Source organism: Salvia splendens, chromosome 16 (assembly GCF_004379255.2).
Source record: "Salvia splendens isolate huo1 chromosome 16, SspV2, whole genome shotgun sequence".
NCBI classification, from domain to species: domain Eukaryota; kingdom Viridiplantae; phylum Streptophyta; class Magnoliopsida; order Lamiales; family Lamiaceae; genus Salvia; species Salvia splendens.
This window is the reverse complement of record NC_056047.1, coordinates 3684039-3707139: the sequence shown is the minus strand read 5'-3', so window position 1 is coordinate 3707139 and position 23101 is coordinate 3684039. Positions and strand designations below refer to the sequence as shown.

General features: G+C 40.9%; 3 protein-coding genes across 4 annotated transcripts; 1 reads left to right on the top strand and 2 right to left on the bottom strand.

Annotated features, from left to right (window-relative positions):
- Nucleotides 1–86: 86 nt before the first annotated feature.
- On the bottom strand, nt 87–2770 carry LOC121771720 (WAT1-related protein At3g28050-like). Its single transcript, XM_042168574.1, has 7 exons — nt 2424–2770; nt 2275–2340; nt 2073–2186; nt 1293–1536; nt 1039–1197; nt 515–666; nt 87–432 (listed from the first exon to the last, which is right to left on the bottom strand). Exons 1-7 carry the CDS (start codon nt 2642–2644, stop codon nt 270–272), a joined length of 1119 nt encoding a protein of 372 aa, XP_042024508.1. The 5' UTR covers nt 2645–2770; the 3' UTR covers nt 87–269.
- Nucleotides 2771–3291: 521 nt separating this feature from the next.
- On the bottom strand, nt 3292–17776 carry LOC121771721 (WAT1-related protein At3g28050-like). Of its 2 annotated transcripts, none has more exons than XM_042168576.1 (6): nt 17314–17627; nt 17135–17248; nt 4221–4461; nt 3974–4132; nt 3752–3903; nt 3292–3663 (listed from the first exon to the last, which is right to left on the bottom strand). In XM_042168576.1, exons 1-6 carry the CDS (start codon nt 17334–17336, stop codon nt 3489–3491), a joined length of 864 nt encoding a protein of 287 aa, XP_042024510.1. In that variant the 5' UTR covers nt 17337–17627; the 3' UTR covers nt 3292–3488. The 2 variants fall into 2 exon arrangements, with proteins under 2 accessions (XP_042024510.1, XP_042024509.1); XM_042168575.1 differs by lacking the exon at nt 3292–3663 and having other exon boundaries at nt 3748–3903; nt 17314–17379; nt 17487–17776.
- Nucleotides 17777–19573: 1797 nt separating this feature from the next.
- LOC121770853 (ubiquitin-conjugating enzyme E2 5-like) lies at nt 19574–22896 on the top strand. Its single transcript, XM_042167632.1, has 7 exons — nt 19574–19926; nt 20957–21022; nt 21210–21289; nt 21650–21764; nt 22044–22096; nt 22260–22388; nt 22499–22896. Exons 2-7 carry the CDS (start codon nt 20979–20981, stop codon nt 22636–22638), a joined length of 561 nt encoding a protein of 186 aa, XP_042023566.1. The 5' UTR covers nt 19574–19926; nt 20957–20978; the 3' UTR covers nt 22639–22896.
- Nucleotides 22897–23101: the final 205 nt, after the last annotated feature.

The window sequence follows — 23101 nt, the reverse complement described above, 5'->3', positions numbered from 1 at the left end:
GGACATGTCAGTTTAAAGTTTAGCCAAGGCCCATAATGACGTGTTTGATCCTTTTCGAGACGTGTTTTGATTTCTAAGGACAAGAATTTAGGACCATAAACCATATATAAATATAGGTGACAGTGACATGTAAGGATAATTACACGTGACATTCCTTCCCCTTTGTTCCCCCTCAATCTTCACATTTGCATTCAATATATATACACCTTTTTTATTCTTCATAAATTATATATAAGTCCAGCAATTGGACACCAAAATTTCCCATATTCCTACAAGTCTTGGACTTTGTAACTTTGTAGAAAAGGGTGAGTTTGATCTGTTGTTGACCACTCCAAATCTCCTGTTTCAGTGACAAAATCACCCACCTCTTCCTTTGCTTTCCCCCACATCACAGTGTAGAAACCGGTCACTATTATTATTGCGCCAATCATACTATTTCACCACAAAAAATACACACATCACTTTTCTATTTCCATTATAAAATGATTCAATATTTGTCTTACGAATCTATTACCTTCCAAGATAAAGAGTGTCACCTAGGATGATCACTCCCATGGCTGCAGCTATGGCGATTTGAAGGGGCTTAAACATTGCCACGTAGACCGGGCCCCTCATGTGCAAGAGCCAAGAATCAACACTATTGCTTATGCAACCATTCAACACTCCCTACAATACACATAACTTAGGAAACTAATTAGCTAGCTACGAATTCTGGTGTGTTCCGTGACTTTTAAAATTAGCCGGAAAATCATGAGATTTGGATTTTCTCTCAATTATTACACGACAAAAAAAGTTGCAACTGCCTACATGATATATGTTGATGATGTTTTCAAACCAAATAGACAACAACATTTAACTCACTGACGTTGACGTCTACGTATGATTTCTTAACAACCATATAATTTTACCTAAATATTTTGTCGTATGACAATTGGGAACCAAATCAATTTTTGTTTATTTTTCGGTTGTTTTTAAATTATGAGACGAACTAGAATTTGAAGCAAATTTCATAGTTTTCAGGCTAATTTCACCACTTACCGAACATACGATGGAGACCAAAGCAATATCAGGTTTAATGATCCATATAGTAGAGTCCGGTTCGACAAATATCCCCACGAGTGCAGCTAGAAGGCTGACGCTAGACGAGTAGAAGAACATTATGGTCAAGCCCGAAGGGTACTCTTTCATGATGTGTATCTATATGCATATTAAATTTAGTTTGGATTAGGACAATATAATAAGATCAAAGTCATAGGAGTAGTAGGTAGATGGAAATGAGGCAGGCGTGTTACCAAAAAAATGCACCATATGGGAGAGAGGATATATTCGACGGTGAGAAATAGGCTACCAAGGATCCAGTCAGATCGAGGCGAGTCGAATACTGGATATAGTGAAAGGGGAGTGGAAAGAGGGGCATCGGCATTGATGATGATCGGACCTTTGTAAAATGTTACTACAAACGCTCCCGATATGGACACCACCGCGCCGACCACTTTGGCCCAAGTTCTCGAGCTCGATACAACTAACTTTTCCATCCTGCAAAAATGGTCACCAACAAAGTAGCAATACAACACAACAATTCAGACCATACAACACCAAAATACTCCCAAAAACTATCCCAAATCTTTACAAAATCGAATGATAACAAAGCATAATACTAGTACTACGAAGTTCTTTTTGGTGAAATAAAAATAAATTAACCCTGTTTTAAAATAGCATGGATCGATCAAACCTTTTTTTCAGAAAACTCCCAAGCTAAAGCGTATTGGCCCATTTATGGAAAAGACCAACAATATCTTCTTTTGGTTGCTTTCAATGTCGGGCCTTTGAGTTTGGGCAGTTTCGGTCGCGTTGGGCCATTGCATTACTACTTACTCCATTTGTTAAGTATTTTTTCAAAAACAATTTATTATATTAAAATACTTATGTGTTGAAAAGGTAATAATATAACATTGCACGCCATTGATTACTCAAACGCAAGAAAATATTAGAGCGAGTGCTGATAGAAATAGGAATGTCGCGTAAACTCCAAGAAACAAGTGTGTGTGTGTGTGTGTGAGAGAGAGAGATACCTGAAGATGACGGCGAGGACGAAAGTGAAGGCCGGAGAGAGGTTGCTGATGGCGGAAGCAAGCGTCGGAGAACCGTAATTTATACCTGTGAATCCCATCAACTGCGACGAATACCTTTCACCAAAATCAACATACACTTAATATCTTAATCGAATTAAACTAATAAATCAATTTAAAAAATGTCAACTCCGATCTCGCTCACCCGATCACTCCCAGCACAAAAAACTTCACCAGAATCGATAAATTCAGCGACGGCAGAGTTCCTGAGCTGCTCAATTTCATACAAAAAGTGAATAAATCGAGAGATCAATCTACTGATTTGGAAAATGGATTTCAATAGAGTAGTAGTACCGGCGGGAGAAGAAGGGAGCGGGGAGGAGGATGAGGGCGGCGACAGCGTAGGCGTACACGATGAACACGTGGCGGCTCATGCCGCCGTTGGCCGCGACCTTGAACAGTGTGTTCAGTCCGACGTTGATGCATTGCAGGCTCACCATCGCCGCGAACGGCACCACTTCTCGGTAGCAGTAATCACGGTTGCCGCCGCCTCCGCCTCTCGCCGCCGTCGACATGTTTAATTGGAGAGAATATTTTGTTAATTTGGTGATTAATGTTGTAAATTGTTGTAATTAATAATGTAGGGAGTGTGGTGTCTACTTCAACTGTGCCATGAGCCACGCTTCTCTTTTTTTTGTATTTTATAAAAAATCAAATTTATTGATTTGATGTATACTCAACCTATATAGTAATATGAGAGGCGAAGAGAGGGCAACATAAAATGTGGTTATTAAAATCAGAAAACTAAGAAAAATCCTCTGATAAAAAGTAAGAAAATAATTAAAATACACCAATACATTTGCCTATTGTGAAGGCTTCTATATACTCTTTTATATAGTTTTATCAGAATGGCAATATAAAATTTGTCTGGTGTGAATGCTTCTATATACTCTATTTTATACTAGTAATATTTTATCAGAATGCCAATATAAAATTCCCTCCATGTCACTTTTAGAGAATTCCACATCATGGCCTAACTCACAATAACATTATTGGTGTTCCTTCCAACTTAATTCACATTAAATAGTACTAGTAAAATTTAACTATGATCGGATACTGTGGTTAATGATTCATGACTATGACATTTCCAATTTTGAATGCCATTTTAAATGTCCATTAAATCTAGACTCTTTTTATTTGTAAATACTACCCCTCAATATACCAATTTATACTCTTTATGTCACATAATTCATCATTTTCTTCTTTAAAAGTTTACTCCATTACTTTCCTATAGACACAATAAACATATATCATGAACATTACCATTATATATATTTTTCTCTTAACAATTCTAAATAATCAAATGGCCACAACCATCTACTTATGGTGGTTATATAATTTCCTTTAGCAAGTATGACTTCACTTCTTCTGCAAGCCATGGCTTTTGTAGCTTTTTTGTAGCAACGGATGGTTTTGATCCATAGACGACTCCAAATCCGTCGTCGTTTCGATCACAAACTCGCCAAACTCTTCTTGCGCTTTGCCCCACATCACGGTATAGAACCCGATCACTATTATCGTCGCTCCAATTATACTAAAATCACCATCAAAATTATAATGAGATATATATAAAACATAAAAACAGAATCCCCTGTTGTATAACTTGAGAAATTTAGTACTACCTCCCAAGATAAAGAGTGTCACCGAGGAAGACAACTCCCATGGCTGCAGCTATGGCGATCGAGAGAGGCTTAAACATGGCGACATAGACGGGACCTCTCAAGTGCAACGCCCAAGAATGAACAGAGTTGTTTATGCAACAGTTGAAGACACCCTATACATAAAAATCCACACCATGAAACGAAGGAAACATACACGAAAACTACACATTCTTCACCACTTACCGAACATAACATAGAGACCAAAGCAACATTAGGTCTGATCATCCATTTACTAGAGTCCGGTTCTGCAAAAGTCCCCGCGATTGCAGCTAGAACGCTCACGCTAGATGTGTAGAAGAAGATGATGGTGAACTCCGAAGGGTATTCTTTCATAATATGCGTCTATATACAAGTTATATTTAGGTTTAGGACAATCATAGAGAAATCGTAATAAATATGTTGGAGTTGAGAAGGTAGGTAAGTTAGTTACCACAAGAATGTACCACACAGGCACAAGCATATATTCAACGGTGAGGAATAGGCTGCCAATGATCCAGTCTGATCGAGGTGAGTCGAGTACTAGTTGGTGCAATGAAGGTGGAGAGGATGAAAATGAGGCATTGATGGTAGGACCTTTGTAAAATGTTACAACAAATGCTCCTGATATGGAGATGATTGTGCCGGCAAGCTTAGCCCGGCTCGTCCTGCTCGATAACTCCACCTTTTCCATCCTGCGGCATTAGCTATTTCCTTTATAAGTGGGCTCATTTTGTCATTTTCGTATGTTATTCAAAAGCGTGCATTTGACACTTTTATTTAACCCAAGAATTTTTAGTCAATGAGAATTTTGTCATGTATTAAATTTGATGCTTAAGTTTTACCTCGTTAAGCAATTATAATATGTTATCAATTTTATTATTTCATGACGATTAGCTATACAAATAAAAAATATTATATAAAGCTCAATAATTAATATCTTTGCCAAAAATTGATTTTTGTAAAAGTACATATACCCTTGAATTCAAAAATCAGCATTAGCATATTTTACATCCCTTTCCGCTAACAAAGTCGAAGATTCGAACCACACAAAAATAGGATAGAAACATCACTATTCTACATCCCCTTTTGACAAACTCATATTTTCATAGGTGTAATTGGTATGTTGAAGTGCTAAATGTCAATTTTATCACTCGAAATTGTCTTCATCTAACCGATTATTCTACCCTCTGGAGTTTTATGTGTTTTGTTGAGTGTTCTAGGAAGGATAGCTGAAAAGAGGAGAAAATGGGGCAAAAAGCGTTCAGAGGCAGGAGAGGCACGACAAGAGGGACCCGACCGGGTGAATTTACAGTACAATAATTCAACCCGGCCGGGTAGAGCCTGAGGCCAGCAAGGAGTCTGAAAAGGTGACCCGGCCGGGTAGATTTCCAGTATAACAATTTAACCCGGCCGGGTACTGTAGCTTGACGCGTCTGAAAGCTGAAAATGCGATTTTTGAAGTGTATGAAATAGAGAAAAAGCCTAGGGTTCGAGACACACGACACCTACCACACCTACCACAGCCCCCAAGAACACTTTGGAGAGAGAGATTTGAAGCTTGAAGAGTCCACATCGGAAGATTGAAGCTTCATTCCATAGATCGATTTCACAGGAGTACTTAGTATCTTTAATTCATGTTTTTGTTGAATTCCTATGTGTTGAACATGGTTTTTTATCATGAACATGAGTAGCTAAACATTTCTTGTAGAATTTTTGGTGATGATGCACTAATTTCATAGTTCTTATCCGATTGATTTTGTTCTTGCCTTGCTCTTGTAGTTATTTGATTATTCTTGGGTTTATTCCTTTCAATTGCTTGATCACCACTTGATTGTGTAGGATTAATTAGATTAATCGGGAGATGAAATAGTTAATCCGGAAAGAAGAATAAATCACACCTTAATACAATAGAACTCGGGAGAGTTGAGGTTTTGAGTGAGGTCATTAACCTAATCAAACTTTTGGGAGTTAGAGGTTTTAGGATTAGAAGGGGACTTCAATTCTAGCATCTAATCTACAGGTTTCTCACCTTGGGAGGGGGTTTAATCTATAATCGTGGTTGACTTAGTAACTCTAGAGACACCAAAAGGTAAGGCGAATCAATTGGATAAGAGCTTGGAATTGTGCATCGGATCCTTGAGTTCTACATTTTCTCCATATTATCTCTCATATCATTATCGCACCGCCTTTTCTAGTCCTTAATTGATACTTGCTTATTATATGCTTTTATTAGTTGTTAGAACAAACAAAACTGCACTTGATTGTCTAGATAGTAGTTGATCTTTGTTCGTGGTAGTTAAGCTGATACAAAATTGTCTCTGTGGGATACGATACGCTTGCTTACTGATTGCTACACTAGCCCCCCGTACACTTGCGGGTACTACTTGTGTTAAAATAAGTTGAGTCAAGTTTTTGGCGCCGTTGTCGGGGACAATTGTGTGTCATTATAGCTTAATATCGTGATAATAATTGAGATTACTAGTCTAGATTTTACTTGCTTTATTTTTACTTTTTATTTTGAGTGCTCTAATAGATGTGTTTCCTTGTTCAGGTTGTATGCACACGCGTTCTAAAGGTCCACCTTTAGAGCCTATCGATCCCGAGATCGAAGCAACCAACAGAAGGAGGAACGCACAGAGAAGGTTAAACCAAAGGAATCGGGTTTCTTCACCCGCTCATAGGCGACTACCTTCTCCTATTCAGAGAACTCCATCACCCACTCCATCTCCACCTCCATCACCTATCCAGTACGAGCCTCATTCCCCAATTCTAATGGATAACGGGGAGGAGAACAACAATGAGGATCCTGTCATTCGTGCACTCCGTCTGCAGTTGGCTGATATGCAGAGGCAATTGGATGAGCAGAATGTGAGGCCAGTGCCCGTACAGAATCAGTTTGCCTACAGACAGGTCACTAATCCCCATGTCAACAATGCGGGGATAGCGGCCAACAATTTCGAATTGAGGCCGGGGTTGATAGACAGGGCAGAAGCAAATGCATTTGGTGGGACAGGCTCAAAAGATGCCAACAAGCACCTCGCCAAGTTTATACAGATCAGCAATACAGTGAAGGCGAACGGGGTCACAGATGAGCAAGTTCGCCTCAGATTATTCCCATTCTCTTTGAAGGATGATGCAAAGGACTGGTATGACAGCATGGGTCCTAACTCTGTGCCCACATGGGATGCAATGGTGGAGTTGTTCTTGGAGAAATACTATCCACCTAGCGAGGCACTCAAACGCCAAGCTGAGGTCATTCAATACAAGATGCACCCTCAGGAGAATATCATGGAGGCGTGGAAAAGGTTCAAGCAGCTGATGAGAAGATGCCCCAATCACGGGCTAACTCCGGGACAACAGATCTTAACCTTCTACAGGGGAGGCACGCTGGAAGCAATGCGTGAACTAAACATGAGCGCCGGAGGATCTCTCTTGAAATTGGGGGAAGCTGAAGCACTTGAAGTGATTGAGAGGGTGGCTTCAAATGATGATGGATGGAGAAACGACAGAGGCAAATCTTATAGGGTGGCATCCACCTCCGATAATGATAGAATGAATGCAATATCCAAGCAGCTGGAATTCATAACTGACAAGCTTGGGTATATGAGAACGAGTCAGGTTGGGACTGAGATGCAACCAGGAGTCGAAGATGTGAACTACGTTCATCAAGGTGGTAACAACAGAAATTTCAACAATTACCGCCCCAACCAAGGAGGAGGCAATTACAACCACTATGGGAACAAGGTGCATCCCAACTTGTCCTACGGGAACCCGAATAATGCCCTGCAACCACCACCCGGATTCCAGGTATCAAATGGCCAAATCGTAGAACCGAAGAAGGATGAGCTGAAAGATGTGCTAATGGCCTTTATGAAGCAAACGGGAGAGTGCATGAAGGACTCCAACAAACGGCTAGTGCAGGTTGAAGCTAATGTGAATGACATGAATATTCACATGAAGAGCATCGATAACCAGATGAGCCAGTTTCACAGGCCGTGGGTATTCAGCATCAACCGGGCCAATTTCCGTCACAAACGGTTGTAAATCCTAAAGACTTTAAGGATTGCAAAGCCATCAATCTTAGGAGTGGAAAGAGCTATGAAGGCCCAACCATGCCTACAGAGAAGGAGGGGATCTCTAGAGAAGAGACAGTTGTAGAAGAGGTGGTGGAAGAAGAAGAAGCAGTGGAAGAGGTGCCGCCTCCTAAGGCGAGTGCCGTGATACCTGCACCCCCTGCTGAGGTCAAGATCCCTTTTCCACAGCGCGTGCAGAAGAAGAAACTAGATGATCACTTCTCTAGGTTTCTTGACATATTCAGAAAGGTGCACATCAACATTCCGTTGGTAGAGGCGTTACAACAAATGCCTAGCTATGCAAAATTTTTGAAGGAAGTGATCTCCAAGAAGCGGAGGTGGGTGGAGCACGAGACCGTCAATCTGACAGAGAGCTGCAGTGCTATTATCCAGAAGAAGTTGCCCGCTAAGATGAAAGACCCTGGAAGCTTCACTATATCATGCATCGTGGGGGATAGCCAAGTGGGCAAGGCTCTATGTGATTTGGGAGCGAGCATTAATCTTATGCCGTTCTCATTCTTTCAGAAGTTGAAGATTGGGACACTGAGGCCCACTACCATCACACTCCAGATGGCCGACCGATCTGTGTCGTATCCTAGGAGGATTGTTGAAGATATACTCGTCAAAGTCAATGACTTCATGATGAAAGCGTCACATTTTCTATCTACAATGCAATGCAGAGACATGATGACGAGGATGCAAAGAGAGTGGAGCACTGCAACATGGTTGAAGTGGTCGATGACTGTGTGAGAGGGGTGGCCCGAGCCATCTTCCCACAAGATCAATTGGAGCGATGCCTATCGCAATCTATCTTTTCTCCTTATTATACTGATGTTATTGAGCCTAATGATGATTTATTGAATTTTGTAGGGGCTCTTAACTCGGCTGAGGAAGTCCCAAAGTTTCGACAGAAATTCCAGCCATTAAGGGATCCGAATGAGGAGGAGAAGAAAGAAAAGAAGAAAGAGGAGCTTAAGCCGTTGCCTTCACACCTTAAGTATGCATTTCTCGGGGAGAATGCTACTTATCCGGTAATTGTATCATCCTCACTCAATACTAATGAACTTGATAAATTGCTGAGAGTGCTTAGGAAGCATAGGGGTGCAATTGGGTGGTCTATCTCGGACCTTAAGGGGATAAGTCCTACTGTTTGTATGCATAGAATTCTCTTAGAAGAGGGGTCTAAACCCAAAGCTCAAAACCAAAGGAGACTTAACCCCATAATGCAAGATGTTGTTAGGAAGGAGGTGTTGAAGTGGTTAGATGCCGGGATTGTTTATGCTATATCGGACAGTGATTGGGTAAGTCCTACCCAAGTGGTAGCTAAGAAAGGGAGAATGACAGTAGTGAAAGGGGGAGATGATGAAATGATAGCCACTAGGTTGGTGACCGGGTGGAGAGTATTCATAGATTATAGAGCCCTAAATGCTGCGACTAGGAAAGACCATTTTCCCCTCCCATTCATTGACCAGATGTTAGATAGGTTGGCGGGGTATGAGTATTATTGCTTTCTAGATGGCTACTCCGGATATAATCAGATCTTGATTGCCCCAGAGGATCAGTATAAATCTGCTTTTATTTGTCCTTATGGTGTCTATGCTTTCAGGAGAATGTCATTTGGCCTGTGCAATGCCCCAGCCACCTTCCAAAGGTGCATGATGTCCATCTTTCACGACATGGTGGAAGATATTATGGAAGTATTTATGGACGACTTCTCCGTCTATGGTAGTTCCTTTGATCATTGTTTAGAAAATCTAACCCGTGTTTTGCAGAGGTGTGAAGAAACAAACTTGGTGCTCAACTGGGAGAAGTGTCATTTTATGGTGAGAGACGGTATTGTGCTTGGGCACAAGATCTCTGCAGGAGGACTCGAGGTGGACAGGGCCAAGATCGTGGCGATTGAGCAGTTGCCACCACCATCCAATGAGAAGGCTGTGAGGAGTTTCCTTGGACACGCCGGGTTTTACAGGCGTTTTATTAAGGATTTCTCTAAGATAGCAAGGCCTTTATGTCATTTACTTGCCAAGGATGTAAAGTTTGAATTTTCTCTTGAATGTGTGCAGGCATTCGAGACATTGAAGAAGGCGCTTGTGAGTGCGCCCGTGCTCATCTCACCGGATTGGTCACAGCCGTTCGAGATAATGTGTGATGCAAGTGACATAGCCGTGGGATCGGCTTTGGGGCAGAAAAGAGACAAGGTATTCAGGGTGATCTACTATGCAAGCCGAACACTGGATCCGGCACAGACAAATTATACTACTACAGAAAAGGAGATGTTGGCGGTTGTATACTCGTTCGACAAGTTCCGTCCCTACCTCATCGGGGCGAAGACTATTGTGTTCACAGACCATGCCGCCATCTGCCACCTATTTGCCAAGGTGGATGCCAAGCCGAGGTTGATAAGATGGGTCCTTTTACTGCAGGAATTTGATTTAGAGATAGCGGGGAAGGAAGGGAAGCACCACCAATCCACGTCAGACTCCCCCAAACTTATTCAATACGAAGGAATGAATAAGTTTGAAAAGAGGTGGATGGGGTGTGATACCTCTAGTCGGAAGGTGGAGGAAATCTTGCGTAGTAGGCGCGGTAGAAGGCCTGCTCCTCCGCCCACCTAGCGTCACCTTGAGCTTGAAGGTGGTCTATTCGCTCCCCAAAGGAATCTAGTCGGGACTCCTGCTGGGCCCTCCAGATTTGGTTCTCCTCTCTCACCCGTTGTTGTTCAAGATGTATGCCTCGAATCCCGTCAGCTATCTCCGCCAATTGGCTGTCCCTAGATGGTCGGCCAACCGGACGTCTCCTCTTTGGCTGGCTGGGCTCGGCCTCCTCTTCATCTGCTTCCGTGTTTGGATCATCATCCTGAATGGGTAGGGGCTCGTCGGGTATCTCTGGGCGTGGGAAGTGATGTGTGCCCACACGCATTGGCCGCTGACCTGTAAATCCTTCGCCTTGTGGGGGGTCACTTGCTATTCTCGCCATATGATCCTCGGAGTTCATCCTCCAGTTGGCCTGATAGGTCCACCCTCCAACCGCGGTTAGCTGAGGGGAGGGGAATCTGAAAAACGTATTCGGGTCTATAACAAAGTACCCGGCGCCCCTGCTGTCCACAGTGATTATGCCTGATTTCTTCAGAACGTCCCAATCGATTGACATGCTCCCCGAATCTGGGTGACGCTCCTCTATGTCAACTTCAAAATGGAGGGCCAAGCGGGTGATCACACCTCCACAGCATAATTTCCCACTTTTCTTCTTCGCATGCCTCTCCAAATGTTTGATCATATAGTATCCAGTATTGATCCTTCGATGGGCCAACATGCCCCATAGCATGAAGAGTATATCTTGGGAAATGCTTCCCAGTTCCTTATGTGCTAACGGGAAACAAACCAAAGCCTTAGCCATGTACCTCAACACCGGGTTCCGAATGGAGTTGATTTTGGCACGGGATGGGGTAAAAGTAGGGCCCTGGCTAGACGTAGCCTCATCTAATGTAATGCGACCCCAGAAGTCGTGCCTGTTATAATCCTGAGGCTCTTCAGTATATCCTTCCTCATTATCATCGAGTAGCTCAAAGATAGAGTTGAACTCCGCCAAAGTGAGAGTGTGGGCGACATTGTCCAAGCGAAAAGTGATGGAGACCAATACCCTGTTGACGTAATTCACTTGGAGAGTGGATAGGAACTCCAAGGTTAAGGCCTTGTAAGATCCATAGCGGTGTGCAAAGAGAAAGTTAAGGTGGCCCGCTTCCCTGAGCGTTTCCCAAGATTCCTGAATGCCCATATCGGTGAGTAAGTCAACCACCGGGTACCGGGATGGTATACTATCCAAAAGTGCCAATGCTGCCCATCTGTTCTTCTCATCTTTGTTTCTTAAGGTCACATTCAAAGCCCGAGGGTTAGCAAAGTTGGCCATCTAAAATTGTACCTGAAATCAACCACAACAAGGAGCCAACTTTGCTAACCCTCGGGCTTTGAATGTGACCTTAAGAAACAGAGATGAGAAGAACAGATGGGAAGCATTGGCACTTTTGGATAGTATGCCGTCCCGGTACCCGGTGGTTGACTTACTCACCGATATGGGCATTCAGGAATCTTGGGAAACGCTCAGGGAAGCGGGCCACCTTAACTTTCTCTTTGCACACCGCTATGGATCTTACAAGGCCTTAACCTTGGAGTTCCTATCCACTCTCCAAGTGAATTACGTCAACAGGGTATTGGTCTCCATCACTTTTCGCTTGGACAATGTCGCCCACACTCTCACTTTGGCGGAGTTCAACTCTATCTTTGAGCTACTCGATGATAATGAGGAAGGATATACTGAAGAGCCTCAGGATTATAACAGGCACGACTTCTGGGGTCGCATTACATTAGATGAGGCTACGTCTAGCCAGGGCCCTACTTTTACCCCATCCCGTGCCAAAATCAACTCCATTCGGAACCCGGTGTTGAGGTACATGGCTAAGGCTTTGGTTTGTTTCCCGTTAGCACATAAGGAACTGGGAAGCATTTCCCAAGATATACTCTTCATGCTATGGGGCATGTTGGCCCATCGAAGGATCAATACTGGATACTATATGATCAAACATTTGGAGAGGCATGCGAAGAAGAAAAGTGGGAAATTATGCTGTGGAGGTGTGATCACCCGCTTGGCCCTCCATTTTGAAGTTGACATAGAGGAGCGTCACCCAGATTCGGGGAGCATGTCAATCGATTGGGACGTTCTGAAGAAATCAGGCATAATCACTGTGGACAGCAGGGGCGCCGGGTACTTTGTTATAGACCCGAATACGTTTTTCAGATTCCCCTCCCCTCAGCTAACCGCGGTTGGAGGGTGGACCTATCAGGCCAACTGGAGGATGAACTCCGAGGATCATATGGCGAGAATAGCAAGTGACCCCCCACAAGGCGAAGGATTTACAGGTCAGCGGCCAATGCGTGTGGGCACACATCACTTCCCACGCCCAGAGATACCCGACGAGCCCCTACCCATTCAGGATGATGATCCAAACACGGAAGCAGATGAAGAGGAGGCCGAGCCCAGCCAGCCAAAGAGGAGACGTCCGGTTGGCCGACCATCTAGGGACAGCCAATTGGCGGAGATAGCTGACGGGATTCGAGGCATACATCTTGAACAACAACGGGTGAGAGAGGAGAACCAAATCTGGAGGGCCCAGCAGGAGTCCCGACTAGATTCCTTTGGGGAGCGAATAGACCACCTTCAAGCTCAAGGTGACGCTAGGTGGGCGGAGGAGCAGGCCTTCTACCGCGCCTACTACGCAAGATTTCCTCCACCTTCCGACTAGAGGTATCACACCCCATCCACCTCTTTTCAAACTTATTCATTCCTTCGTATTGAATAAGTTTGGGGGAGTCTGACGTGGATTGGTGGTGCTTCCCTTCCTTCCCCGCTATCTCCATGGATGATTTGTGAACTATTTGCTTTATTTTGTTTTTCTTTTTGATTCGTGTACGTCCCTCCTGTGGGACTTGAATATGGGCATGTACTGATCATATAATTATTCATATTATGAGGTGTTTATTTTGGGCGCTTATGACGATTTCTTCTGAGAATGCTTTGTAAAAATGGTGGGGATATGCGTCATTGGTTATGATTTGCTTTTGAGTGAATTGCTTGTTTGCTTGTTCAATGCCGATTCCCAGTGAGATTTGAGCCGAACCTTCATTTCAGTGTGATACTATCATATGCTTGTTGTTGTTTCTAGAACTTGCTCCCGATCATATTAAGTCTACATAGTGAATGTGAGTTTAGGAGATGACGTTAGGCCCTCTTTGTTCTCCCTTTCACAAGTGTACATAATTGTCTTAATCCCTAGTCAGCCCTCCTAGCCTAAAAAGTGTTCCGATGATGAATAACTATAAACTACCCTCAAAAGTGATAAGCTTGTAAGGGAAAAAAAAGAAAAATAAAAGAAAAATAAAAATGGAGGTATAAGCTAGACGAAGTCTAGAGGATCATTGGTTGGGTTCCTAAATAAATGGGGACATGATGGCAGGAAGAAGTTTGACACTAGTCTTACTTTTCTGAGATGCGTTTTGGGAACTGGTTGTTTGTTGGTAACTGTAATTTGTGGGATACTAGTGCTTCCTATTCTTTTAGCCACTTAAGCCAAAATATTCTCTACCTTCCAAAGAGCCACGCTACAACCTTAATAAAGTCCTTTCCGATCTCAAACTCATATTCACAATCTAGTAGAGGAGATGCTTGATTTTGAGCAAGCCTATGGTAAACACTGCTTGTATTTTGATTTGAGAGATTATTATTGAATTTCTATACACTTGAGAGTGAGTGTTCTAAAAAAAAAAAACTATTACACTTCATAAACCTGCGAGGGCATTGGAACCAAGTGATACACGAGACAGTAACTCAAGGTAATGTTTGATTGATTTTGCATTCCATGCCGTTGTTTTTAAAATATGAATCTGAAGCAAAGCCCAATTTCACCCTTCATATGAGTTTATTATTTGTGATCTTCTTCTTGTTATTTGAGGACAAATAAGGTTTTAAGTTTGGGGGAGTTGACAAACTCATATTTTCATAGGTGTAATTGGTATGTTGAAGTGCTAAATGTCAATTTTATCACTCGAAATTGTCTTCATCTAACCGATTATTCTACCCTCTGGAGTTTTATGTGTTTTGTTGAGTGTTCTAGGAAGGATAGCTGAAAAGAGGAGAAAATGGGGCAAAAAGCGTTCAGAGGCAGGAGAGGCACGACAAGAGGGACCCGACCGGGTGAATTTACAGTACAATAATTCAACCCGGCCGGGTAGAGCCTGAGGCCAGCAAGGAGTCTGAAAAGGTGACCCGGCCGGGTAGATTTCCAGTATAACAATTCAACCCGGTCGGGTACTGTAGCTTGACGCGTCTGGAAGCTGAAAACGCGATTTTTGAAGTGTATGAAATAGAGAAAAAGCCTAGGGTTCGAGACACACGACACCTACCGCCTACCACACCTACCACAGCCCCCAAGAACACTTTGGAGAGAGAGATTTGAAGCTTGAAGAGTCCACATCGGAAGATTGAAGCTTCATTCCATAGATCGATTTCACAGGAGTACTTAGTATCTTTAATTCATGTTTTTGTTGAATTCCTATGTGTTGAACATGGTTTTTTATCATGAACATGAGTAGCTAAACATTTCTTGTAGAATTTTTGGTGATGATGCACTAATTTCATAGTTCTTATCTGATTGATTTTGTTCTTGCCTTGCTCTTGTAGTTATTTGATTATTCTTGGGTTTATTCCTTTCAATTGCTTGATCACCACTTGATTGTGTATGATTAATTAGATTAATCGGGAGATGAAATAGTTAATCCGGAAAGAAGAATAAATCACACCTTAATACAATAGAACTCGGGAGAGTTGAGGTTTTGAGTGAGGTCATTAACCTAATCAAACTTTTGGGAGTTAGAGGTTTTAGGATTAGAATGGGACTTCAATTCTAGCATCTAATCTACAGGTTTCTCACCTCGGGAGGGGGTTTAATCTATAATCGTGGTTGACTTAGTAACTCTAGAGACACCAAAAGGTAAGGCGAATCAATTGGATAAGAGCTTGGAATTGTGCATCGGATCCTTGAGTTCTACATTTTCTCCATATTATCTCTCATATCATTATCGCACCGCCTTTTCTAGTCCTTAATTGATACTTGCTTATTATATGCTTTTATTAGTTGTTAGAACAAACAAAACTGCACTTGATTGTCTAGATAGTAGTTGATCTTTGTTCGTGGTAGTTAAGCTGATACAAAATTGTCTCTGTGGGATACGATACTCTTGCTTACTGATTGCTACACTAGCCCCCCGTACACTTGCGGGTACTACTTGTGTTAAAATAAGTTGAGTCACCTTTTTAGATTATTTTTTAATTGGGTACGTTCGAAATAAGACTATCTCCATCCGTGACACTCACCCAACTCAACCACAATCAACTTTTTAATAAAATATTCATTTCTCTATCCTCCACATACACAACTCTCCTCCAATTCAACCTCCATCAACTTTTTTACTTCCATCAGTGACCCCAACCCAACCCAATTAAATATTTTATTTTTCATATATTTTATATTAATATTTTAATTTATAGTTAATTTAGATATATTAAATAATGTCTAAAAATTATAATAAAAAAATATATGATTCAAATTTAAAACAGAAAATATTAGATATTCAAATAATTAAAGCACAATATAATAATAAATTACACACATTAAAAAATACAAAGCGATAATAGAAATAAACAAACCAAAATACAAATGAAGAGTTAAAAAAAGCTAGCTTAAACAAGATAAACATTAAATTTCAGAAGAGGGGCTCACATGAATGTTTGGAAGAATAATTCACATGAGTTTTGAAATGCTATATAAAGACATAATAATAATAATTAAATTAATTAAATTAATAACTAAAATAAATTAATTCAAATGGCTTTTTTTGGAAGAACGTTTCACAATGAGTATTGGAAGGATATATGGATAAATATAATAATAATTGAATAAAACAAATTCTTAACTAAAAGTAATAAAAAAATAAAAAATTAATTTAGTGTAAAATGTTCAAGATTAAAAATGTAAATCTATATATGGATAAATATATTTCTTATTGCAATAAAAATATAATTACAAATTTATACAATAACCAAATTTGTACAACTAGTAATAAAATAAATCAATAAATAAAAGTAAAAGTATTTCAATATTGACCAATAGGATTGTGCCATGTGTACATGACCTCCACTTTTTGCTTGGGCCAGCAGGTTGACAATGAAAGAGGAGGTTGGATTTGGTTAATATAATTTAGAATTATTTTTATTTATTTGTTTTTTGTCCTATATGAGTGACCCTCCCTCCATCGTCACGGATGGAGGTGGTCTAACTATTATTGGTGTGGGGTTGGGTCGGGTGGGGTGGGGTGGGGGTGTTAATTAATAACCTTGTGTATATTAATTTTGTGCGTAGCTTCACTTTTTAATATTCAACTAGTCGTATTCTTATTAATAAAAAATGGCTTATTGGCATAGACCAAAAAAAAAAGAAAAGAGAATGGCTTAAAACACGCAACATAGTTGATGCCAATAAAAATAAATAAAAGCAAAGTCCAATTATTGTTACCACGAAACCACGCTTCTTCAATTCATGAGGTCCGAATTATATGCTTCATGGATTCAAATTCATATTTATTTAGGCTGAAGTTTAATAAATTTTTGTTTCTATAAACAATTTAGACGAGAAAAGGACAAAAACAGTGTAGCAAGGAGTAATTAGATAGTAAAGTAAAATGACCTGAAAATGACAGCGAGCAGGAAAGTGAAGGCCGGAGCGAGGTTGCTCATGGCGGAAGCCAGCGTGGGAGAGCCGTAATTGATGCCGGTATACCCCATTATCTGCGATGCATACCTTCCACAAATAACACGCAAAATCAATCAATTGAAATTAACAACAATCGAGGGAGGGCGACTCACCCCACGGCTCCGAGCAGGAACATCTTCAGCAGTATCGACGAATTCAGCGACGGCAGCAATCGCGATCTCAAATCAAAACAGAGAATCAATTAATTAACAAATAAATTAATTAAAAGGCGGGGGAGATTGATCGAGATAAATAAAGCATTAAAAGGAGGGGCAGATCGACGCACCGGCGGCGGGAGAAGAAGAGGGAGGGGAGGAGGAGGAGGGCGGCGACGGCGTAGGCGTAGACGAGGAAGACGTGGCGGCTCATGCCGCAATCGGCGGCGAACTTGAAGAGCGTGTTGAGACCGACGTTGAGGCACTCCATCGACACCATGGCGCCGAAGGGGAGCGCTTCGCGGTAGCAGTAGCTGCTCCGCCCGCCTGCCGCCATCTTTTTCTTTTTTGTTCGCCTGAGCGTGTTGCCGGCGCACGCAATGTTTTTTTTTGGGGCAATTTTATTTTCCGTTTCAGTCGATGTTGCACTTGATATTATAGACTTATAGGGTAGTGGAGTGTGGAGTCAGGAGTGCTTTCTCAACTTGGAGGGGCCTACATTGGGGACCTTCGAAAGCGACCCGCGCAAGAGCATCCACAATCGTGCTGTTGCCAACGAGCATGGTTGTGGACCCGGCTCCAATTTTCTGCGTGCTCTTAGAGCATCCACAATAGCTTTCACCCAGTAATAGCTCAGCCACAAACTCCTCCTGCCACATCATCAGCACTAAAAATCCTCATGCCACATCATCAGGACCAGCAAATATCTTGCCAACGGCATCACCATGGTTGTGAACCCGTTGCCGACTACCGGCTATGGATCTCGAACAACGACATAAACGTGCTCCACCAATCCGACCTCTTCGCCGAAGTTTTGGATGGTAAAGCGCTGGCCATCAACTTCACCGCTAACAACCGGAGCTATAAAATGAGGTACTATCTTGCCGACGGCAACTACGCGAAGTGGCCAACCTTCGTGAAGACGTGCACTAGGCCTGTGAACGCAAAGCAGACGCTTTTTGCGCAGAAGCAGGAGGCTGCTCGGAAGGATGTGGAGCGGGCGTTCGGGGTTCTCCAAGCGCGCTTCAACATTATCAAAGCTCCGGCTCGTACGTGATTCATGGAGAGCATGGTCGACATCATGTATACGTGCATAATCTTGCACAACATGATTGTCCAAAACGAAGGACCCGAGGCGGGAAATTGGTTCGACCCTGAAGCCTCCGGAAGCTCAACCGCCAGTAGTCCGCCTCGAAGTGGAGTGCATCCGTCTATACAAGAACGTTTGTCTATTCAGGCAAGGACACGTGACTCTTCCGCCCACGCCCAACTCTAAGATGATCTAATGGAGCACATTTGGGCAAACTTTGGCGGATGACATTAAATTATATATTTTTAATTTTTTTAGGATTTTTAATTATGTTTTTTTTTAATTTTTTACGAATTTTATGTTGTAATGTTATTTTATTTTTAATGAAGTGTGTTTTTTATTAATTGAATTTGTTGGAAAAAAATAAATAAAAAATGAAATTGAATGAATAGTAATTTAAGGGACGGTTAAGAGATAGAGAGTTACAGGTTTCGTTCCTTAATTAAGAGATGAAGTAAAAAAATACAGTGTGACCATGAATAATAATTTAAGAGACGGTTAAGGGATGATTTAGTGACAACGTCGTGGATGAACTTAATTTTATTACTCACATAGTTATTTAGTAGCTGTTGAGTCTTGTTATTATGTTGATTTTTTATACTTGGGTGATAACTGATAAATTATCATTGCGTCAAACAGACAAACACGCAAGTATATTGGCCTTGCATTTCAGTAGTGTTTTAGCCAGTTTCTTATTGATTGGGTTACCGATTGATCGAGACTTTTTTCATAATACTTATAAAATTTTTACATATGGAATTATGTGGTATTTTTTCATCTAACATTTTCGATAAGAATACACATAATATGTGTTTTCAATATTTATTGTCTTCACCAATTATAAAAACACTGTGTAATTTCTCCTCGACTTTGGAGTCGTTACCACCATTTTTAGTGGCAATTTTTGAATAGCACCATTTATAAATACAAACAATATATATACAATTACTTACACTTTTAAATTAACAATATAATCAATTTTCTCGTAATTCTTTGTAGATAAGTTGTCCAGATTCATTTGAAAGGTGGAGTATTAATTTTGATAAGAAATATTTTGTCAAACACATACACCCAATTCAGTGTATTGTGTTTATCTAGTAAGTATTTTTTAAGAAATCTTTCTGCAACAATGAGGCAAAAATAGAATCGCGCGTTCAAGATTTGGTGGAGAAGAGCCAAAATCGGCAGCCATCAATTTACCACAGAATTAAAAGAATGCATTTTTCGAATGTCAAGCTTTTTGCAATTTAAAGGAAAGCCATATTATCTCTTCACCGACTCAGCACGTGAACCTGAATGCCTAAATCTTATGAAACATCGATTTTTTATAGTGGTTGTGCAATGTCGACATATGCCCTTCATATCTCATCATCACATTCATAGCTTCTTCAACACACCTAACATATTGCAGGCCTTAACATTTAATCTGACTGGCGTTCTTGATCTACTCCTCGATCCTATTGTTCTCTCTCTTCTCCTGGGTTAGTTTTGAGTGTTCATTTCTGCTAATTAATGCTTGGAAATGCGATGATTTAGGATTGTGGGATTCTTCATTTTTGGATATTGGAGTGTGATTGGATGCTTTTGATGTTGTTTGGATTCAATGGCGATTTGGGCTCTTGTGATTTTGCAGTTTTCCCTCTTTTCCGATGATTGGTTAAATAAATTCTGTGCTGTTGTTTTTGCTATGTGATTGAAGATTTGTGCAAGTTAGAGAATGCAGATATTAACTTAATCAGCTTTAACTGCAAAAAATTTGAAAAAAGTGTTCCCTTTATTGAATTTGTTAGTTGCACTTGATAAAGCTTATGAGAATTGTATTAGTATGAACTTAATTGCTGCATTGGAATCATTGAATAGGTGAATGAGTATAGGTACCATTGAGTTTCTGGAAAACAAAGCCAGGAACATAGTTGAAATGGAAACTAAAACTCATAAAACGTCGTTGTTCTATAGTGCTAGAGATTGAGGTGTTTGAGTGTTTTGGGAGTTTTGGTACTCCATCAATCCCTAGTCTATGCCAGAAAGGCTGTTGATATGCTTCGTTCGGCGCTATTGATATCCTTCGTTTAGTGTTGAATCCTTATTACTTAAAAGGGTGTGAATCATCTCTCGAAATGTCATAAGTTCAGTATTGAATCCATATTACTTAAAGGGTGTGAATCAGTGTTCGTTATTGCAAATGCAAGGTGGAGGTTCCACCAAACTGCAGATGTCTCGAGGTCTTTCTTCTCACAATACGAATTTAAGTAGCATTATCTAGTTTCATCCTTACCTCCTGCCAAATGGTCTTCGAAATAAGTTGGGAGTTTAGTTTTTATGTAGTAATAGTTGTCTATATATATCTTGTTTCTCAAACCTGCAATTCAGGGTTTTGTTTCTAGAAAATTCTTCTAGCTATTAGCATGCTTGTGATGATTCCATTCTTTTTTCACTCTTTACAATTCTTTCTTTAAGTTGTACTCCACTAAATAACTTTAGATCTGTTTTCACTTTTTCCTTGTTTTGCAGTCGAAGGATAGCTTTTCACAAAATGTCTTCTCCCAGCAAAAGGCGTGATATGGATGTCATGAAATTGTAAGTGGTTTTTGGATAGTTGCTCTACCTCTAACAACTATCTCTAGAGTTATCCAGTTCATGTTTGCCATTCTGATTGACCAACGATAGTTAATATTTCCCTCTTCATGTTGCATTCATCGGAGATATCTCCATTCTTAATACGGAACTCCGGATTCTTTTACCTAACCTAATGTTTTTGTTGTAGAATGATGAGTGACTACACTGTGGAGCCCATAAATGATGGCATCAACGAGTTCAATGTGGAATTTCATGGCCCAAAAGAAAGTAATGCCACCCTACTTTAGCATGCGATCGCTTCCGTTTGATATGACTTCATTTTCTACACTTGACTTCTCTTAATATCATGTTGGTGATGCTGTTTAATTATGTGTCACTTTCATTTTCTCATTTCTATCCTTTTATGAACAACCTAATTGACAATATCACAACTAGATTAAATTTTTATTCACAATTGGTTGTTGCTTTATACTTCTGAGTGCATAAATTTTATTCTGTTTGGCCTTCTGGAAAGTCATTAGTTCACGTAGATGCTTTTGGTACGTAAATCATTGACTGATGATGGATCATTTTGGAGTTCCGATAAAATTGATCACAAGTTTGAGGAGGGTGGTCCTGCGATTGTAGGTCCATACGAAGGTGGAGTTTGGAAAGTTCGCGTGGAACTTCCCGATGCTTATCCTTACAAATCACCTTCGATTGGGTTCGTCAACAAAATCTTCCACCCCAATGTTGACGAGCTGTAAGTTCCCATGCGTTTTTCGTTGCAGCTGTTTCAAAGGAATATAAGCCTCTTCCTGCTAACTTTCAATCACGGAACTGCCTTTTGATGCATGTGAACAATTCGGATGTGGATACGCAGAAAGTTACTTAGTAGTTCTGTTATTATATACACGAACTTTGGCACTTGGAGAGTATACCTGAAATCCATTTATCATGGAGTATCATTTAATTTTATGACCCTTTAGCAGCTTTTTCATGTATGTTATCATGTTTATCTGTGCAAATGTTTGGATGATAGGTCAGGTTCGGTATGCTTGGATGTCATCAACCAGTCGTGGAGTCCAATGTATGGTAAGCTCAAATCAGTTGATTATAGATCCCGACATTTGCAAATTCGGGATCCCTCACTTTAAAATCCCAGCTCCATTGCTGTTTCACGACTATAGTTGGTATCGAATTATGTCACGAGACCGACATTGCATTGGCTTAACAAAATGTATATATCCTTATGCAGATCTGTTGAATGTGTTCGAGGTTTTCCTCCCCCAGCTTCTTCTCTATCCTAACCCTTCGGACCCACTCAACGGTGATGCCGCATCTCTGATGATGAAAGACAAAGAGCAATACGACCAAAAAGTCAAGGGTACTACGTCCTCTCATTCTGTCTCGAAAAGAGAAACTAGAAAAAGGCCAATGCCCGTAAATGGTGAGTTGCTATTGGTATCTCACGATCTTTTTTCTCGCTTGATCCAGAGTATTGTGACCGGTATGCAAAGAAGAATCATGCCGATAATAGCACGAGTGATAGTGATGAGGAAGTGAGCGACAACGAGGCCTACAGTGACGGGCGGAGTGAAAGCGAGGACGAAGTGGCGGGGCATGCGGATCCTTAGGTGGCAAAACCAGTGATCCATTGCTTTGTTATAATTAACTGTATCATGAATGGTTACTATAGTGTGCAGGTGGGGTGGTATGAATATCCATTTGAGTTCCAAATTTCTAGTTTTATTACTCAACTTGGATGTAATGCTTGCACAATCAGACTTACTACTGTCTGATGTTGGGCTGTATCTATCTATGTTTTTATTTACGGCGTATATTAGTGTGACAGATTTGGACATTTGCAGGTGGAAAGATGCCCTTTTCCGGAATTACATTTGTCACATGATTGTCCTTGATTAATATGATTAATTGAAAAAACAAATACTAATTGCATGCATCATGCACCCCTTCGGTTTGGCTTGAAACTAATCTGGCGTAACTGTCCTTGATCGGTTAAATAAACAAAATCACCTCTGTTGAAAACGTAAAGCGGCGATTCTTGAACTGACCGAGTATAGTTTCACCATTGAAATC